This window comes from Taudactylus pleione, unplaced genomic scaffold, assembly GCF_031769625.1.
Source record: "Taudactylus pleione unplaced genomic scaffold, aTauple2 ptg000093l, whole genome shotgun sequence".
Taxonomy (NCBI): domain Eukaryota; kingdom Metazoa; phylum Chordata; class Amphibia; order Anura; family Myobatrachidae; genus Taudactylus; species Taudactylus pleione.
Genome location: NW_028284495.1, coordinates 31,331,561 through 31,351,492, shown reverse-complemented (window position 1 = coordinate 31,351,492; position 19,932 = coordinate 31,331,561). Strand labels below are relative to the sequence as shown.

Here is a 19,932-nt window from a genome sequence, read left to right as displayed (position 1 = left end):
GAGGGTATGTTGGGACTTGTAGTTTCATAACAGATGAGGAGCCACAGGTTGGCCAGGCTTGGTCTAATAAATGATCCTGTCGACTTTGTCCATGTTGACCTTTTTACTGTTGACCTTTTGACTAGCTATTATCAGCTAGTGCTTTTCTTTACTGGAGAAGTGCTGAATTTTGTACTTTGAAACATTCCTTCCTGTGTTTTGTGCGAGTCTGTTAAGTAAGAAAGTTAAATAGCTTATTGAGTATTATGAAATATATTATAATTTTGTTTTTTTAATGGAGACTTGTTATTCTCTATATCAGATGTTATTAATATAAATTCAGCCGAAGAATGCAGCTATTTTTTTTATTGAAATGTGAGAACTACTCCTTTTGTGATAATCATATTTTTGGCACATCATATCTTTCTTTTTTTTTTTTATTCACCCCCCTATGTATAATAGTGAAATATGTTCTATAAATTGTAATGCCGGCCATACACGGGGCGATTTGAAAACTTACGACACCTCCGGTATGTTTTCAAATTCAGCCCGATGCATTGCGTGCTGATGTGAATGGTAAACGATGCATTTTACAAGAAGCTTCCTTTACTTATTTAACAGCATGACGGATCACAGATCTTATGGAATTTTCCATAAGATCTACGATGCCGATGTACGGCAGCAGAGACGCGCATCGCCGTCGTACAGCATGCCAAAACACACGATATGCATGATTGATCGTTGTGATCGATCTAAATCGTGCATTTCGTGTGTAAAATCGTACCGTGTATGGGGGCCTTAAGCTTGCGAGCAGGGCCCTCTTACCTCTTTGTCTGTCGGTTATTACCCAGTCTTGTTTAACTACTGTTTTTGTTCCCGATTCTAAAGCGCAACGAAATATGCTGGTGCTATATAAGTATCTGTTAATAAATAAATAACTGTTCAGTGACTGTACAGTGGGTCACTGCTCAGGTTAAAATTCCTATTGTTACAAGCACTATTAGCTTAGGCCTAGATCAGTGATTTTCAACTTGATGCACACTACACAAGATTTTAAAATTGCCAAGGCACACTATCCGGCGATGTAGTGTGACCAATGGAAAAACATACACATTGGCTCCCACATAAAATAATACACACTACATTGGCCTCTACAGGAATAAAACACACTACATTGGCCTCCTCAGGAACATAACACACTACATTACAAGTGCGCTGAGCTGACCGCCGCGGCACACTAGTGTGCTGTGGCACAGTGGTTGAAAAACGCTGGCCTAGTACCCCAGGGATCAGTACTTGGGCCAAAGCTTTTTAATATCTATGTTGGTTATATTGCAAATAATATTAAAGGGAAAATATGCCTTTTTGCAGATGACCCAAAAGTATGCAACAGGGTAGACACAGCAGGAGGGGTACAACAAATGCCTGAGGAACTGGGTAGACTAGAGGAATGGGCAAGAACATGGCAACTACAGTTTAATGTAAAAAAATGCAAAATCATGCACTTGGGTCCCAATAACCTAAAGGCTAAATATAGTATCAAGAACACTATAATGGAAAATACAGAGAAGGAAAGGGATTTAGGAGTCACCATTTCAGATGACTTGAAGGCAGGCAAGCAATGCACCAAAGCGATGAGGAAGGCAAGTCAGATGCTTGGTTGCATAGGGAGAGGAATCAGTAGCAGGAAAAAAGAAGTGATAATACCACTGTATAGGTCTTTGGTACGGCCTCATCTAGAATACTGTGTTCAGTTCTGGAGGCCATATCTCCAGAAGGATATAGACACATTAGAGACTGTACAAAGAAGGGCAACTAAAATGGTGCAAGGTCTACACCACAAAACGTACCAGGAAAGACTAAAAGATCTTAATATGTATAGTTTGGAACAGAGAAGGGAAAGGGGGGACATGATAGAAACTTTCAAATACATGAAGGGTTTTAACAATGTACAGGAGGGAAGCATTCTTCAAAGGAAGGAAGAGAAGTACAAGAACACGAGGACATGCACTGAGACTGGAGGGAGGTAGGCTCAGAGGACATTTGAGGAAAAATTACTATACAGAAAGGGTAGTGGATAAGTGGAATAGCCTCTCATCAGATGTGGTTGAAGCTAAAACGGTGGAACAATGTAAACACGCTTGGGATAGGCATGAGAATATCCTTAAGAGAGACGTAAGGAGCAAATAGGGTTGAAGTTGCCTAAAGGACACATGAAAAGGGGCAGACTAGATAGGCCAAGTGGTTCTTATCTGCCGTCATATTCTATGTTTCTAGATATTTGGGATGGGTGGTATATGTTTTGAAAAACATTAATTCATTACACTGCTATTAGTTAGCCTTTAGTTAGATATTTAGTTTCTCAGGTAAGTTGTCTATTATTCAGAAACTTGTTCTTGGAAATTATTGCTGTTGCTCAATGATCATAAAGTGTTTCCGTCTACACTTTCCCTGGGAAAGACACTGATAAACTCTTATAGTGAGGGGGGGAGAGCGCAAGGGCACGGCAAGAAAAGACTGGACTTATTTTTATCTGTAGTTTAGTATATTATTACCATGGTGCTCTAACTTAGGGAAAAGTCCAAAGATATTTCTGAACACACTCCCTGTACATGTATATGAACATAAGTAATTTATCAAGTACAGGCTATAAAATAATAGGTAGGAGCTCATTGGTTGCTAGGGCAACTTCTCCATTGGTCCACTTCTCCACGCTTTTCACTGATTGATACAGTACAGTAATAAAATAACACATTTCATCTAGGAAAATAAGTCTAACTGTAATGGCATCAGACAAGATAAACCAGTTTTACAAGCTAAATCAAACATATCTGATAAGCCAATTGGGCTACTGGGTGACCAGGTTTTCCACCAGCTTTTGAAAGGTTAGAACGGTCACAATTCTGCAGAGGAGGTTTCACTTGTGAACCTGTTGCACCCAGACCAGGCGAAAAAAAATGCAAAAACCCTATTTTTGGCTAAAAATGTGGGGATTTCTTTCAGAACCCTTTGGACACCCCCCCCCCCCCTTCTAATAATAAATTATCCCCCCAAAATTTTGTAAGTTGCGCACTTTGGCGAAATATGACCACCCAATTTTGGGTGAAAAAAAAAGAAATAAAAAAAGTTGAAAATTATACAAAGCAATTTTTTTTCCAGGAAATTACTGTTCCACGTAAATTGCGGGTACATTAAAATGGGTGCAAGTATATTTTTGTATCGTAAAAAAAACTGCTGCGACGCGTGCGATGTTTAAAACACTTTACATATCCATACTGCCCCCGAAAAATCAGACCCAATACGTTTCAACCATTTTCAGCGTTTTTTTTTTTAACCCAAAATTGCACCTTCGTTTTTCGCCAAAGTGCACAACTTAAGAATTTTTTTAGGGGTCAGTTATTATTAGGGGGGGGGGTGTCCAAAGGGTTCTGAAAGAAATCCACACATTTTTAGCCAAAAATAGGGTTTTTGCATTTTTTTTTCACCTGGTCTGGGATGGAGAAAACTTCTCTCCTGTTTTTTTTTCGCTAATTGCGTTTTCGCCTGTTTTTTGGTGAAAATATCGCCATATTTTGTGAAAAACGTCCGTTTTCGCCAATGGCAAAAAATCTGTCCATTTTTGCTGCTAATTGAATACGGCCCTTGGTCTGTAAAAAGATGGTTGTGGGCAGGGTCGGGTCTTGGGGTGTTTGACCAGTGTGATCAAACAGGGGCGCCACCCCATAGAGGGCGCTCCCCTCCCCAACATCCCGATTTCAGCAGGACAGTACTGTTCCACCCATGGGCCGAAGTGGTCAAATCTGGAGGTTGGGGACCCCCACCGCCGCAGGTGTGTTGGACCCCCGTGTAGCCGAATGGATGCTGCACGCATGCGCGCGGCATCCATGCAGTGCCGAGAGAGGGCTTGGGGGAAGCCCAGCTAGTGACAGAATGCTGGGCTCTCCCCCAGCCTGATGTTATTTGGAGGCGTGCCATGCGGGCACGCCTACAAATAACGTCACTTAGGGGCGTGACCTATGGTAATTAGGTCACGACCCCACGCACGACTATTGGGAGCTGTTAGTAGAGCTGGCACAGTGCGGTCCGACCCCTGAAGCCAGCTCTGGTTGTAGGCTTAAAGTTTTAAACTGCTGGGTATAAAGCAGAATAAATAGCTGGGGCCCACAGGGCATTATCTGAGAAAAGTACCAGTTGCACACGTCGCCAGAAGGAGCCGGGGGCTCAGAGGGCTGCATGCGGCACATGCACCCACTGTTTGCCATCACTGCACTAGAATGAGCAAAGATAAATGTTGCTATGGGTTACTGCATATTTGCACTTTGTTAAGCAATATATTTAAATGACTACAGAGTAAATTGCTACGCAAAGCGTGCCCATTATGTAAAAAAGGAATGGTGGTGCATTTATTGGATGTTTACTTAATATGTTGTTGATCGCGCTGTTCTGCACTACAGCGGCTGAGGCTTGATCAGGAACTGGAATTGTGAGATAAACAGCTGAGAATATGAGTGTTGGCTCACCGAGAGCACAGTATGAGCGCAGGAAATGTGTGATAGCCAGACTGAGTTAGCAGTTTGAGAGACTTATCTGACAATCCAGAAAGGGACAGGATGTGAATTGTGATGGGGAGAAATGTCCACAGAACTTGTCTGTGACTTTGAGTTGGTGTTTTATTTTTCTATATCAGCTGATGGCCTTTGATGGCCTTTAAATAGGATGAACCAACATATGTGTACAGTTGTAAACTAAACTAATCGCTGAAAATAGAAATGTAATGGCAGTGTGTGACATTTAAAATACGTTAGTGATACAATGTACAAGTTGTCAGCTGAGTAAATGAGATTATCTGACATACTCCCCCAGCTTTGTGTCATTCTATTTATACATGGAGCCAGGAGTCTGGGAAACCTCTTCAAGGACACAACCTCAAATATCAGTTATGACCAGATCTGAAAAATTGTGATCTATTTGGATTCTGCAAGTGGTTCTTTTTATATTGACCAAATGTAATTATCCTTCTCTTATATATAAATGCCACAGAAATCCTGTTTACAAAAGTGATCTATAACATCTGACATCATTTCTATTTTATGAACTTTGCCATATTTGACATCACAGTCTTCCTGCATCAATTTAACATTACTATTGTTGAGGTTGGGTATAATATGTCAACCTTGGCCATGTCAACATTTATCATGTAGACAGTGATGAAATGTGACATATTGTCCCTGGTGGCCCAGCGGTGACTTACCCTCTCTCCCGCAGCCTAACCCTAATGTAACATTTCATTTGTCGACATTCTGAGTACATGTGAGCATCGTCATTGTCGACCTTTTGTTTACATTTACTATTATTGGGGTACCCTGCTCTTCCAGTATTTAATGCTCAGTATCTGGCTACCAGCTTTCCTCCATACCCAGGTCATTTCACTTTCACTGTCACATACAGTCCAGTTCTCTAATATAAGTGGACATGAGTGGGCAGTTCACTGCCTCCTGTAAGATCTGCACACACTTGAAATAATAAATAATAGTTCTTCTGTAATCATTCTGATTGGCTACAGGTTTTTCTATCCTTGTCCACTTAAAAATTGGCTTCCTAGCAAATGAGCAGGAAATAAACATTAAATACCAACAGATGCTCTCATCCCATCAAGTATGTCTTAAGTAGTCACTTGTGTGATTTAACTTTCATGTAACTATCTGGTAATGCAGGGGTAAGCAACCTGTGGCACTCCATCTGTTGTGGATCTAAGCATCCAAGCATGGGGATGACAGCGCGTCAGAATCCCAGTGCCCACATTCCGATGGTACGTAGTGGGGTTGGGGGGAGGGTTAGGGGTTAGGCAGTAGGGGGAGGGTTTATTTTAAGGTGCGAGAGGGGAGGCTTAGGTTTAGGCACTAGGGCGAAGGTTAGGTTCAGGCACCGAGGAGGGTTAGGCTAGGGAGAGGGGGAGGGTTAGGATACCTACTGACAAGTGCCGGTATCCTAACCCTGTCGGGATGCCGGCATCAGGATTTTGACCGCCGGGATCCTGTGCGCCGGCATCCTGTACCCATTCCCAAGCATGCCCTAAGAGCAAAACAGTAGAAGGGCATGCTGGGCTGTGTAGTTCCACAGCAGCTGAAGTGCCACGGGTTGCCTACCCCTATTATAATACATCCAATTCAGAAGTGTTTTCAAAGTGTGTTGTGAGAAGAGTGGATGAATCCTAGATATTACAACCTGACAGAATTAGTATAGGACAAAAAGTGCTTACCTTAGAAGAGCACATAAAAGAAAAAGCTGCTTAACCCTGGTGCGCTGAATCGCATTACATCCATCAGATTAGTGGTGTAGACTAATGTTTGGAGAATTACTGTAAGACTGTTTGGGAGAATAGACTGAGTGTTTGAGCCATAAGGGTGGTCAAAACTTGAACTCTTGGGAAATGAAAGTGAGCTGGGTTCAATTACTTAGCTGTTTATTCCAATGAATGTGGCAGATGATCTTGCTGTATTTTGCAAAGCATTTGGTGTATAAGGCTTGCTGTGTATAGGAATTTGAGATGAGCTGTAATGGAATCTGAAAGTGGAATTTTATGGAGCTGTTAGTAGACAGATCTATTGGTAACTTCACCGTGAAGTGTGGAGTCCGTGCAATAACTTCAGCACCACAGAGGTAGAGTTAGTCCTGATCAGTCACTGCAACTATATTATATTTGTATCCTTTGCTATTCTTCTATTAATACATTGCTCTTTCTTTCTAGTCTCAAACTATGAATTATGTTGGACAACTTGCCGGGCAGGTCCTGGTTACTGTGAGGGAACTGTACAAAGGTATCAACCAGGCCACCCTATCGGGCTGCATTGATGTCATCGTGGTTTGTCAGCAAGATGGCACTTACATGTGCTCGCCTTTCCATGTCCGCTTTGGGAAGTTAGGAGTCCTTCGTTCCAAGGAAAAAGTGGTATGTAAATGCAATGACACATCTAAATACAGACCTGACTGATTCTATTTGAAACCTAGAAGCCAATACCAAAAGTTGAGCCAGCAATTTTGTTAGAGAAAAAAGGAGAAACGTGATTTCTATTTATTTTTATAACTATATATTTATTTATGTACAGGTTATAGTAGCTATGCATTTCAGTGGGCTCAACGTTATCAATTCCTGTATTTTTCTTTCTTTGCCATGAATTCTAGCATTTCAAATAATTGTCCAAAACACAATACCAGTAGTATATAATTATTTATATCAGTAGAGCTTTTGATCTCCAGGTTATGGGAAATGTCGGGTTAAACTTCGGTAAACTAAGCGCCTCCCACTTGCTTTTACAGTGTTGGTGAACCTAGATATAAATACATGTTATTTTTACTGGTGGGTTATTTATATATACCCTCTTTACCATGAGTACTGATCAGGCTTCAAGGCCGGCAACCTAAGTGTGAGGTACTGAACCATGGCAGACCACTGGCAGCAGCAGTAATCTGACAGGTGTTTACCACCTCTTCCCTTCTATCAGTACTTTCTACTTACCGTATTCTTTATCAGTAAAATGTTTTTCCATGACCTGTTTCAAGGGTATGAGGTTGCTGAATGACTAGTCACTTTCAAGAGAAGTAGGATTACTTTACTTGGGTCTTCGTCCACCATGGATTAAGGCGAAAGTACTGCAATCATGATTTATAGTTTTCAAGGGTGTGGAACCTGGAAGATATTGCGATTAGGAGATTAATTGTCCCAGTAGTTTTCTGTTTGAATATTTTCCAAAGCATTGGTCAGTATTTCAGTAACATGGGTTTCAGATTGTAGTCGCTATCTTGGGTATCTGTTTGGGGAAGATGAAAGTTGGGCATCGGCAATATGTTTTTAGTCAACATGGCGATTAGTATTAATCCAACATGTTTTACAGGGAACTTCCGTAATTATACTTTTACGTAAGGATTTTATTGGCCTCTTTCATGTTAGTTGGATATTTCAATATACAGTATTTGATTTCCATTGTGCTACAGATTGACATTGAAATCAATGGGGAACCAGTGGATTTGCACATGAAACTTGGTGACAACGGAGAAGCTTTTTTTGTGGAAGAAACTGAAGAAGAAAATGTAAGTGCTGTGTGCATGGGTTTCACAATCTCAGCAATACTTTATGTATACAGTGTATGGTAAACCTATGGATTTAACATTTTTTTTAATTCTGGATATTGAATTTTGCCTATATTTACATCTCTATGTGTAGATGTGTGTAACTTCTGTCTGTGGAAACTAGTGGGATAATCACTGACCCAGCGAAATAGATACATTTTCCTGTGCATGATTAAAGAATCCCACAAAACATGACCTGTTGGTGGTACTTGAGTACACAAGAGTTCCCCTCTCCTTAGGGAAGGGGTTACCAAAGTCATTAGGATCACTTATGAGGATATAAGCAGTATATGCTCAGTCACTGCTTACCTTGTTATTTCACTTTTGACTCTTCCTCAGAATTCTGTTTTAACATTGTGCCACTGTTGTGGTGTGTCTTGCACAAGCTTCTAGCCTATATCTGGGTACACATTATGCAATATATCGTTTGTACAGTCGACAAACGATATATCGCTAAGTACATCTGTGTGCACAGCCGATATGTAGTGAACGATGTTGTTTAGACAATTAGTGTCGGCTCTGCAGATGCCGATATATCTTGCAGATTTATTAGTACATTTTCCTTTTTGTACGGGTGACCCACCGACCAACTCGTACACTGGCCGCAAGAACCGCTGACACTGACTTCATTACCAGTTCCTGTGGCCAGGCATGTCAGACAGAGGATTGGTAAGTGTGTTTACACAATTCATTTGTGCAGAACACTTACCAAATCGTCAGGCGGCCGGCCGATCCATCGTTCAGGTGTGTACCCAGCTTAACGGTATGCGGCAGGCCGGTCTCAATACGAACATCGGAATCCCGACAAGGGAGTTAAGATAGGCGTGGAAATACCAATGCGTATCTTAATCCCGATGCCGAATGACGCCAGCCTGAACGAGGTAAGTCCAGGGTGCCCTTAGCGTTAGCCGCGAGGTGAGGGTCAGTTTTGGGGGGGGGGGGGGGAGTTTAGGGTTAGGTACCCTTAGGGGGGAGGGTTAGGCACCCCTAGGGGGGAGGGTTAGGGAGCGTTTAGGGGGGGGGAGGGGTAAGGATAGAGCACTTATCTGCCCTGTCGGGATCTTCTCCCTTCGGGCTGCCGGCGTTTATTTTATTTGCATTGGAGTATAGTGGGTTTATGGAGGTATAGTGTTGCTCGCAGTATGACCATTTAGAGTGCATCACAAGAGGAGATGTACTGAGCAGTGAGCAATATGTGGCTCCAACTATAGCTTTGACACTGAGGCCTGAGGGCTGATGCAACTGTACAGGTTAGTGCAGATCTGAAAACATGTGATGCCATTTAGCTCCGAACCCCTCAGCAAGCTCACCGGGTGTAATAATTGGTTCTCTAGTACCCGGACTCTAGATTGTACAAAGGCCAGTTCCCTGAGTAGGGATAGCTGCCGATCAAAGAGCAGATTAAGGACACTGCGGGTCAGGTAGCTGCAATGCTGTTCATGCAGCTGCAATGCTGTCCTTTAATGGTGAGAGTGTCAGCTTTGAGTGTCAGGAATCTGCAAGCAGCAGGATAGTAATTCCAATTATACCAATGGGAAGCACAAGAAGGACACTAGTATCTCTTATATTGCAAATCTCAGGGACTCTTTGTTTTTTACGGGGATAGACAATGTAATGTAAGCCCGACTATTTCCTCTGTGTTCCAGGCTAGCCAGTTTAGTTGTGTAGGTAGCAATTTCTGCCCATGTAGCCCCTGAAGTGCAAGGGGAGAGGTATTCTTAAGCAGGCTCATTCAATGAGGCTGTTGTTCCGAGGAATTAGAGGCAGGCCTGATAGTGATGTGGCCATGTGTAGACACTGCAGGATTACTGTTGGCTGTGGTACGCACAGCTAAATCCTATTGCCCATTTCGCCTCCTGCGGTATCCGCTCAGCGCCTTAGTGCATTCTCTGAGGAGGATGTGATGAGATCCTGCATAGTGCTCTGAGAAAGGGCCAGGTGCATTTTTACATAGTAATCTATTAACTTTGCAGTATTCAAGGAACTACATGGTACAGATGAGAACATAATAAATATATTAGGTGTGTTTTTTTTTTTTTTTGTCTTCATAAAGTCCAAGTACTTGTTTTCAATTAGAAAGAGTATTGTATTTACAAATGAAGAATCCCTCTTATCTTGAACACCCCACCAGGTTATGTCCCATGTTGGCAAGAATCTTCATACCACTTCCTGGTCCTCTAAGGTCCCTTTACTGGGCGGGATGCATCAAAGGAATGCGGTCAAACCCTCAAAATACAGGTTTTACCGCATTTCACATATGCACCAAGCCACGGAATGCGTTGCACTCCGGGACTTGGTTGCGGTGTGTAACGCCATCTTCCTGATGGCATTACGCTATAGAAGCCTGTGGGCTTCTATCGGGAGAGTGCTGTGAGAGGGATCCAATCGGATCCCTCCCAGCACCCTCGCGGTGTATGCGTCCTTCATATGCGCAGGAGGACACCAGAGGGGCCGCTTTTACTGAGAGAGAGGTCCTTTGCAGTGTGCATCAGGCATACTAGTGTTGCTAACGCCGGCATGCATGTGAAGAGCGGCGGGATGTATCGCATTCTGAATGTAATGTGTCATGCATGCTGCCCACTATGTGGCCCACCATGGGTTTCCCTGGAGCCCAAATTTTTACCTCTCCCATTGCAGAGGGTTCAGCAGAGTTAAAACCATAAAGCCAAAGAAAGTACCTTAGATAGAGGCCATAAAAGTCCACCGAAAAAAAAATAGTGCTGTATGTACAGCCCCAGTCTTCAGCTGAAATATGAGATGCTCCTGTCCAGCCAAACTCAGAAGACTGGTGTCTGCTTCACCGTGATATTCAGGCATCCATGGGTAACCAGTCCTGGCGCACACAGCACCTGGGGGCATTGCTAGTAGTCCTCTGTCCAGATTATCAAGGCTTACTTTGTATTTCAGGCTTTCCAGCACCCCAGCCTAATTGGCAGGTGACTAAATTACCATTTTCATTTTCCACATGTGTATAGGCAGATTTCCACTTGGTCTTAGGCAAAGAACAGAGAACCAATATGTAGAACAATATATCCAAATTTCATACAGTTGTTTATAGCATGTGAGCTCTCATCAGTGCAAAATATGGAACAAAGTCTTCTACAGCATAGAACATATAATGTAAGTATATGTAATAACTAGAGTGAGATGGACACACCACTGCACTGCTCTACATTGGGCTTTATTACCGTATTATTCATAAACTGTATGTAGTGTAATGGACAGTGAGGTGACTGACAGTGACTCAGTGTAACTATCTCCTCCATGGCCCATCTACTTCTGTATGTTGCAGCGAGCGCTGTTCATACACTGACAGCACAGTGACCAGCAGCTGCCAAATGTAGAGGCGTTGGAGGGGAGTGGGAGGCTGCATAAACAGCCCTGTGATGTCAGCAGCTGGGATTTCGGGTGTTGCGGTGGAGGGAGATGGGCTTATGCCAATTCAGCAGCTGGTGGGAAAATATTGCATATTTATGAATCTATTTTCACAGCCTGTTATGTCACTTACATATAACCCCTGTAGGACCTCGCAGGCTTGGTACGTGCAGGTCGATAACAGCATTTTACTTTGGTGTAGTGGTAGAGACACAACAGGGGCAGGCTGCCGTCTATCCATATATATCTTAGAATCTTAAGAATAAAGAAAATATGTTTTAGGGCATGTAATTCATAATGCATAACAAATTAATAAAACTTTTATTTAGAAAAAGTAACGCCCCCTTGTGGAATTGAAATATGTAGATGGGTATACAGGAGACAGCCCCTATGCCCACCTTGTCGTCACGCAGCTGTGAATTTTCTGTTACTGTGTAACATCCACCCTACCTGTGCGCTTGCTGGCTAGTGAGTCACTCCTCTCCTGCATATTTTGTCTTGTCTTTAGGAACAAGTCCCTGCATACTTGGCTACCTCACCAATTCCCACAGATGGTCACTTCTTCAAGAATGTCCACATCCACTTGCCAACTTCTGGGGAAGAGGAAAAGACTTCTCCCTTCTCCCATACGACTGAGCCTGAGAATGTTATTACAGGGTCTGTAAAGAAGAAAAAGAGGAAGCGGAGGAGAGTGAAACATGAAAAAAAGGAAGATGTTCCTTCTCCTGCAGGGGTTGAAGAAATCTTTGAAATTGAAATAAACTCTGATGATGAAAGCCAAATTCAGCCTCCAAGGTAACACCACAAACTGAAACCATGCTGGAAGTGAATGTGCTATAATGGAGTGTAACACCATATCATCATCATATGTACTCACTTGTCCCCTTTTCTCATTCCTGTCATGAAGGGCTTTGTTGAAAAGTCCTATTAAGTCCTATTATCCCCATAGCAACATGGTAACCATCTTCAGTTAGTCAGCTCAGTGTGCACAGCAGTAACCGTGTTATTCCTGTGTCTATGGGATGAATTTTACTGTAGGTTGGGACTTACAGGATTGACCATTTTCCGTAAACTGACAATCCGTCCCTGACTTACAATACAGTGATACACATAGAGACATCACAACCTATTAATTCAGTGTGCCTCTGTTTGTGAATGTTGCTTCTCCTTTTGCATAACCTTTATTTTGTGAGTAAAAATATTTGAGTTGTTTTTGACTTGTATAGTGGGGGATGCATTACTACTATGTGCTGATATTTTAATGTTTAATTCACCCTTATCCAGGAGTCTTTGTATTTTCTTTTGTTTTATTTTTTCATAGTAGGACTCAGGGTTTGCAGACAAATGAAATTCTTGGCCATGTATGTCTAACAAAGAGTCCACACACACTTCCATTACAGCCTGCTTTCCACATCAGAATCTCCTAATGTAACTGGACCCATTGCAGTAATTCACAAGGGGGGGACTGGGTTAGATAGTGGGAGGGCTAGGGTTAGGCTATGGGAAAGGTGAGTTAGGGGGAAAGGTTAGAATACTTACCTACATGGGTCGGGATTTCCACCGTTGGGGTTACGCTCGTGGGATTCTGACCGCCGGCATTATCGGTGCCAGGATCTCGTACCCAACCTGTACATACTGTATGTAGAAAATAAACATTTACTTCTGATTGAGCTGTTTCACTCTCCGTAAAAAAAAAGGCTTTTCCCGGTTACAGACGATTCCGTTTTCTGCTTATTACACTTTAGGTATAAATGTGAGAAAAAAAATGAATAATGGGCAGACCTGCAGCAAATCAATATACTAGATTTCATTGTTTTTTTTAAAAAATTTGTTGAAGCGTTAGTATGGATTGTAGCAGTGTAGCCATTTCTCCACATGAGGGCACTATAAACTGCTAATGTAATGGCAACCAAGTATTCATCTTCTCTTGCTAGCTCTTATTTATTATTTCAGTTTCATAGCAGCAGTAGTTGTAGGCAAAGGGATATTGGAATGATATTAATAATTATAATCAGCTCAAGGCTATTATCACATAGGGGAAGTGGCATATCAGAGCATGCTTTATTTGTCATACCGCCTCCATATTAATTAACCTGTAGGGAATAACAGAACTGAAAGCCAGCACAAGCTGAATAATACTTACTGCAAAAGGACACAACATGGTGCATATAAATTAGCTGAAATTGTAATAGCTGCCTTTTATCTTTAAAAGCAAATAAAGGTCGGGGAAGTATTGTTTATGCAGATAAGTTTACACAAGCAATGTAGCTCCCTACAATGTTACTTAGTATTTGTGGCAGTCTGCTCTCCACTTGTACAACACAACAGCTTAGGTCTGGCTCTTAGGCCGGGTACACATCAGGCGATATATATTGGACGATATATTATTCCGACACTCGGTGTGTGCTCAGTTGCGCGTCCACGTGTGTCGTTGGCGAATCGTACTATCTGATGTGCTGCGTGTTCACATTCACAAGCATGACACGCATTTACACACTTTGGCTCTACAGCTAAAGCCTTTTTAAATCTCTCCTGTCAATCTCTGACAAAAGCAGAGATAAGTGTTTCCGAAACAGATGGGGTTACAAACCCTTTTAAACTACACAAATTTATGTTCCTTATATATTTGTATATTCAGTTATTGCCCTTTTTGCTATTGGGTTCTGGGGTGCAAGACCCAATTCACATGTACTGGCGCCTAAGACAAGAGAATGGGCACCTGACGATGATACTTTTTCTCATAGAGTTGTAATTCACCACTTAAAACAGCAGATGTCATCATAAGACCAATAGCAAACGTTCTCTACAACAGTGTTCCCAAAGCAGAGTTAATTTACAGTATTCTCATGCACATGTTTATCATCTGTGTTAAAACTAGAAATGAACGGTTCGGTATTTGAGGAAAGCAAACACACCCACAGGGGTTCAGAGTCGAACAGAGTCCCAGTTCGGAATCACTTTAGGGTTCCGAGTAGAACCGAGTCCTGACTATGGTGTTTTTGCAATTCGGACCTCGAATTTAAAAAAACTGTTCTTGCGTATTTTAGTCCCTCTATCGTGAGGTGGTCAAAATTGACTGGAAATGAGTGTTATTGATGTTAATAGTATATGAACCAAAATAGATCCAAGTTACATGACTTTAGCTGTTTTTATTAATTTTGAAAGAAATCTGAACCAAAACAGTTGAGGGTAGTTTTGGGAAAACCAAAACAAAGGGGTCCACGCACATCTCTAGTTAGAACAGTAGATGTGAAGCTGTACTGCACCCAACGTTCTTGTTTCTTATCTGCAGCCTTCACTACTTAAGCCTGTATTATATTACTTAAGCTGGGTACACACTGACAGATACATTGGCCGATCAATTGATAGGCCAATATATCTGCTGCCCGTCGGCCAGTGTATACCCGCGATACGTCTGTGAACGGTGGTGCTCACCAACCTATCGCATTGGCTGTGCTGCACAGCCGATGGACAGATATGTCTGCAGACTGCCCGTACACACACAGCGCCAGCCGCGGGGAGGGGGCGGGACACGCCCCTGACCTGCCCCCCAGCCGCTGGGACCCAAGGGCACAAGCAGATGATGGCCGTTCAGTGTGTATGAACGACCATCATCTGCAGATATATCTGTCAGGCGTGTACCCACCTTAACTGTGCTGTGCCTTCTGCTTGTTTGCCCCCCTTATTTATCTTCGTCTCCCTGCTTGGTTTTTTGTCTTTTTCTATGTCTCTTTCTCTCTCTTTTTCTGGTCGCATAGGGGGAAACCCCACATTACCTTGCAGATGAATCAGCATTTATGAGCTACACAAAGAAACTGCTTCATTATCGCTGGATGGTGCAGTCCTGTTAGGCACCAGGCTGTCATACATGTTATTTCTGTAACTAGCAGAGAACATTATTAATAACCATATTTGTTTCTAAGATGGCAGAGAACGTATGTGTACAGAGTGTTAAAATGTAAGCTATCATTTTGGCAATACTTGGTTCTCTTTGACTCTGGGTAATGGTCAGGATTATCTCAAATCAATGATTTAATACAAATGAGGACAATATGATCATTCAAGTGGTGTGTGCAGTCTGCAGATCTCTCTCAGAGAAGAGCAATTATAGGAAAACAATTCATCACCATATATGGTAAGGACAAGGAAAGCCAATTGTAGTACATTTTTGTATTTATGTGCTGTAAACACATTGGGGGCGATTCTCCCAAGTCCACTTTGCAAAAGGATCATGCATTTTAATCTCTTGCACCTAGTATTGGGCTGGTGTAAGTGTGTGCTGATGATTATGACAGCTTTTTATGCTAGTGTATGGTTAGGGGTGATGTATATAGCTCTTCATATGGGGGAGTGCTATTGTGGTCGACTTAATTGAGCCTATTAATACCCCTTTCAGACATACGACCCAAGAAATTTCCTGCTCAGACCCAGGAATTTCCCCTGTGTAAAATCCCGGGTATTTGGTGGAGACCCCCCTTTCACACTACATAGTCTACCCGGGAAATAGTATTTAGTGTTGTAGGTGCTTATAGAAAGCGAGATGCCCGAGACTGCAGTGTGACAGACATTTATCCCACACTGCTGCCGTAGCTTCCCCACCTCTCACTTCCTTCTCTGACACGTCATCGCTACAGCCTAATCCGGACATGTCCCCCGAGATGTGCTAGGGGAGAGCGGGGGACTACTGGAGCCAGTACTGCCATTCTGTAATGGGTCCCTGGGCTGCAGTGACAGGGGAGGCCCACTCTTGGAGCCAGGTTGATGGCGCTGCGCTAGAGCAGAGCTCGGTGACCCCGTGAAACCTTCGCCCCAGTGACCCAGAGCGGCCTCTTCTAGCATCCTGCCCCTCGCAGTGTCCAAGATGCCGGTGAAGAAGAGCTGCTGAGACACAAGTACCGGCCGGACTTCAATGCTGGTGAGGCTGCATCTATGACAGGAGTGAACGTCAGCCGGCCAATCAGAAGCTGCTTGGTGCTACTCAGTATGTCTGAAAGGGGTATAAGTGATGTCACTAGTACACAGTGTTTGGTTTAACTGAACTATGCAAGTGCACTTTACAATATCTTAAATTGATTGATTGATTAATTACAAATAATAAACAAGAATTTGATGATATGAGGAATAGGTGCAGAAAGTGGCATTAGTGTCAGTCTGTCATGGGAAATCCCCTTTGCAAAACAAGGACTTTAGAGCAACACATGGGTGTAGGAGTACCTTTCTCTAATTCAGCAGGGGATGCTCTGCAATGTGTATATAGCTGCAGTATCGCCGCTATGTCAGTGTATTGGCTCTTTCCCATAGCTGGGCCTGATTTGTATCAGTACAGCTCCGTTTCCAGGAACTTGCCCTCGCCACAATACAGTACTAAATTCAACACATTTGTTATTCAAGACGAAACCTAAAAAGCTGAAAAAATGTCCTGTGCCTGAAAATCTATCCCTAGTGTATATGCAGGGATAGGAATGCAATATGGCTATACAGGTTGAGTCTCCCATATCCAAAATGAAATATCTTGGGAATAGGACCCAAATATACACACAGAATGCATTTATGTGTTATATACACCTTATACACACAGCCTGCAGGTAATTTTATACGGGATGCAATCGGGAAAGCGGCTGTCTTAATCCCGACAGCCGGCTTCCCGATTGCCTTATCCCGGCGAGGGTGAAATGCCCGGCGTCTAGATGTAGACGCCGCTCATTTCACCGACGCTGGGAGACAGGTGCAGGGGGGGGAGGGTTAGGTTTAGGGCACCCGGGGGGGGACTTAGGGTTAGGCACCCCCCCCCCCCCTTTCCCCGGGAAGGAGGGTTAGGCGGTTAGGCACCACTAGGGGGGACAGGGTTAGGCACTCACCCGGGGGACTTGGGTTTAGGCAGCGGGGAAGGGGGGGGTTAGGGTTAGGCACTTAGAGGGGGGATTAGGTTTAGGCACTTGGGGGGGGGTGTAGGGTTAGGCACCCCTAAGGAGGGTTAGGTTAGTTTTTACTTACCTTTGGTACATTCGGGATTTCCAGCGCTGTCGGGCTTCCGCTGCTGGGAACTCTGCTTCTGTCGGCCTCCCGTTGCCTGGATTCGAACTGCCGGCCGCAGGGCCGGCGGTATTTCATACCGATCCCTTTTATACAATATATTCAATCATTTTGTGGTTCAAACAAAGTTTGTGTGCAGAAATTAAATTCATTTAGGTTTCATGTACACCTTATACACACAGCCTGAAGGTAATTTTATACAATATTTTTAATAATTTGTGCCTAAGACAAACTTTGTGTAGATTGAACCATCAAAAATCAAAGGTTTCATTATCTCAGTCATGCCAAAAAAAAATCTGTATTTCGGAATATTCTGTATTTTGGAATATTTGAATATGGGAGACTCAACCTGTACCTATAAATAGACAGTATGTGGTTTGTATTATTTGCTCATTAAAGTAGTACAAGACTGATCCTCTTTCCGCACCTGCTTGATTTGTATTCTGTATAGCTGTTTCCAGTACACTAGTGAGTGTAATGAGCCAAAATAGATACCTGTCCTTTATTTTTTTTTCTTCAATATGTTGCTCATTATCAAGCAGGACTGTGCCACTATAATTGCAGGTATCAAAATACTTGGGAACCTGCTCTGCGCAATTTGCAGAAATTCCATACTACCCAGCATTGTTAACCCGCAACTTATTTTAAAGGTGATGCTCTATTTTTAATTTACTTTGGCTATAGGGGGTATAATACCATTGCCTAACCTGGGATATCCAAATACTTGTTATTAGAGAAGCTGTCAGTGTGGTGGGAGGACAAATTGGATGGATTCAATCTGTCTCTTGGGATTCGGTGCTAGACTGAACAGTAGCAGCAGGGCTGCCATCAGAAATTGTGGGGCCCGTGCTGACAAAATAGGCAAAGGGCCCCAATCCCCCCCCCCCCCCCCCCAAATAAATAAATAAATAAAAAATGATCAAGTCTGCAACCATCTCAAGGTAGACTCTAGGCAAATAACAAAGTAAAAGTCCTTATTAGTGGCATATAAAAAAACAGACAGATCAGCAATCCTACCACCTCTGTAGAAGGACAAGCATCACTACCAATGTCCACATGAAAGATATAGATCACCAGACATGAGTCACTGTCACGCACCATCAGAATGATGGTATCTCTCTGTCTGTCACTTTTTCTGCAGTATGCACACCTATCTATAATTCTGTCTCTGTCTAGTATACATGGCTCTCTCCCATTATATTCTTCCATGCACCTGGCTCCTCTCTTTTTCCTTTTCTGTACCTGTCCCTATAATACGCACAGCTATCTTCTCTTTTTATCCCTTCTCTAATCTTCTCTTTATCTTTCACTCACTGTGTGCCTGCTTATAAGTAATATAGCCAGCTCAACTATCTTCTCTCTTCACTTTACATCTCCAACCCTAGCCAGGAAGTCCCGTATGACATGCTGCTGCAAGCCTGCAAAACATGACTTACCTGTCCTTCTCTTGTTCTTGCTGACGCTGCTCCGAGTCCTCAGCGCCGCAGCTCCTCTGTCTCTCTCTTCCAGTCAGTGCCACGCGCGACGTCACGTGTGCCGGGTCAAAAAAAACAAAACTTTATTGAACAGACTAGAGTAGACGAGCGGGCGGGCAACTGTGTCCCCTGCCATTCACTTTTATTGCTGGGACAATAAAGATAGTTGCGCGCCTTTCGGAGCGGCCATCCTTTCACTTTTTATTCAAAGAAGGTAGGAGTGGGCGGAAGGAGCAGGCGGGCCATCTCCTTTCTGCCGAGTGTCCGGGCCCGGGACTCCTGTCCTAGCAGACCCACCCCTGATGGTGGCCCTGAGTAGCAGCAATTAGTTCAGTCAAATGCCATATTCTCTTCTTTTCCCACAGTCTTGTGGAGATGGCAACTAGAAATGTGGGGATCCAGAAGTCGACATTGCTTTTAATATGGAATACATTTCAGACTATCTCTTGTCCAACAGTGAGCTACATTCTATGCAGATGCATATACATAGTGTACAGTCATAAGCACTTTCCCCACTAAGATGTCTGCACTGGACATAAGTTAGAAGCTTAATCTTGTAGTCAATCATTAATACTGACCTTTCCAGATCAGAAAGCTTGGAGGAAGGAGTGCTGCTAACACTCAGACACATGGAATATAATACCACATTGCTATATTGGTCTCATCTAATGCATACTGCATATCCATCATAACATGATCTATAGCTGTGTTGCTCAAATCGAATAGAAAGCGAGAAGCTAACAACATAGGGGTGAATTACTAATCGGTGGCACTGTTATTAAAAGCAAAACACAGCGTCTTTTGCTTTATACATCAGGTCTTTTATAAGTTTTTAGGTAGAATCTACCGAGAAGCAGCCGCTTAGTAACCCCATAGTGTAGTAACCTGTAATGAGGTTTCTCACATGCAGAGTTATTATTGTACTTACAAGTTTGTAGTATGG

General features: G+C 43.0%; 1 protein-coding gene across 1 annotated transcript in view; it reads left to right on the top strand.

The window, feature by feature from the left end:
* Positions 1 to 19,932, top strand: part of LPIN2 (lipin 2) — a 183,511-nt gene that overhangs the window by 62,133 nt on the left and 101,446 nt on the right. Inside the window, exons 2-4 of the mRNA XM_088469640.1 lie at positions 6,728 to 6,928; positions 7,972 to 8,067; positions 11,990 to 12,276. Of these exons, the coding sequence (XP_088325766.1) occupies positions 6,737 to 6,928; positions 7,972 to 8,067; positions 11,990 to 12,276 (575 nt within the window). The 5' untranslated portion in view covers positions 6,728 to 6,736. The remainder of the gene's footprint in view (positions 1 to 6,727; positions 6,929 to 7,971; positions 8,068 to 11,989; positions 12,277 to 19,932) is intronic.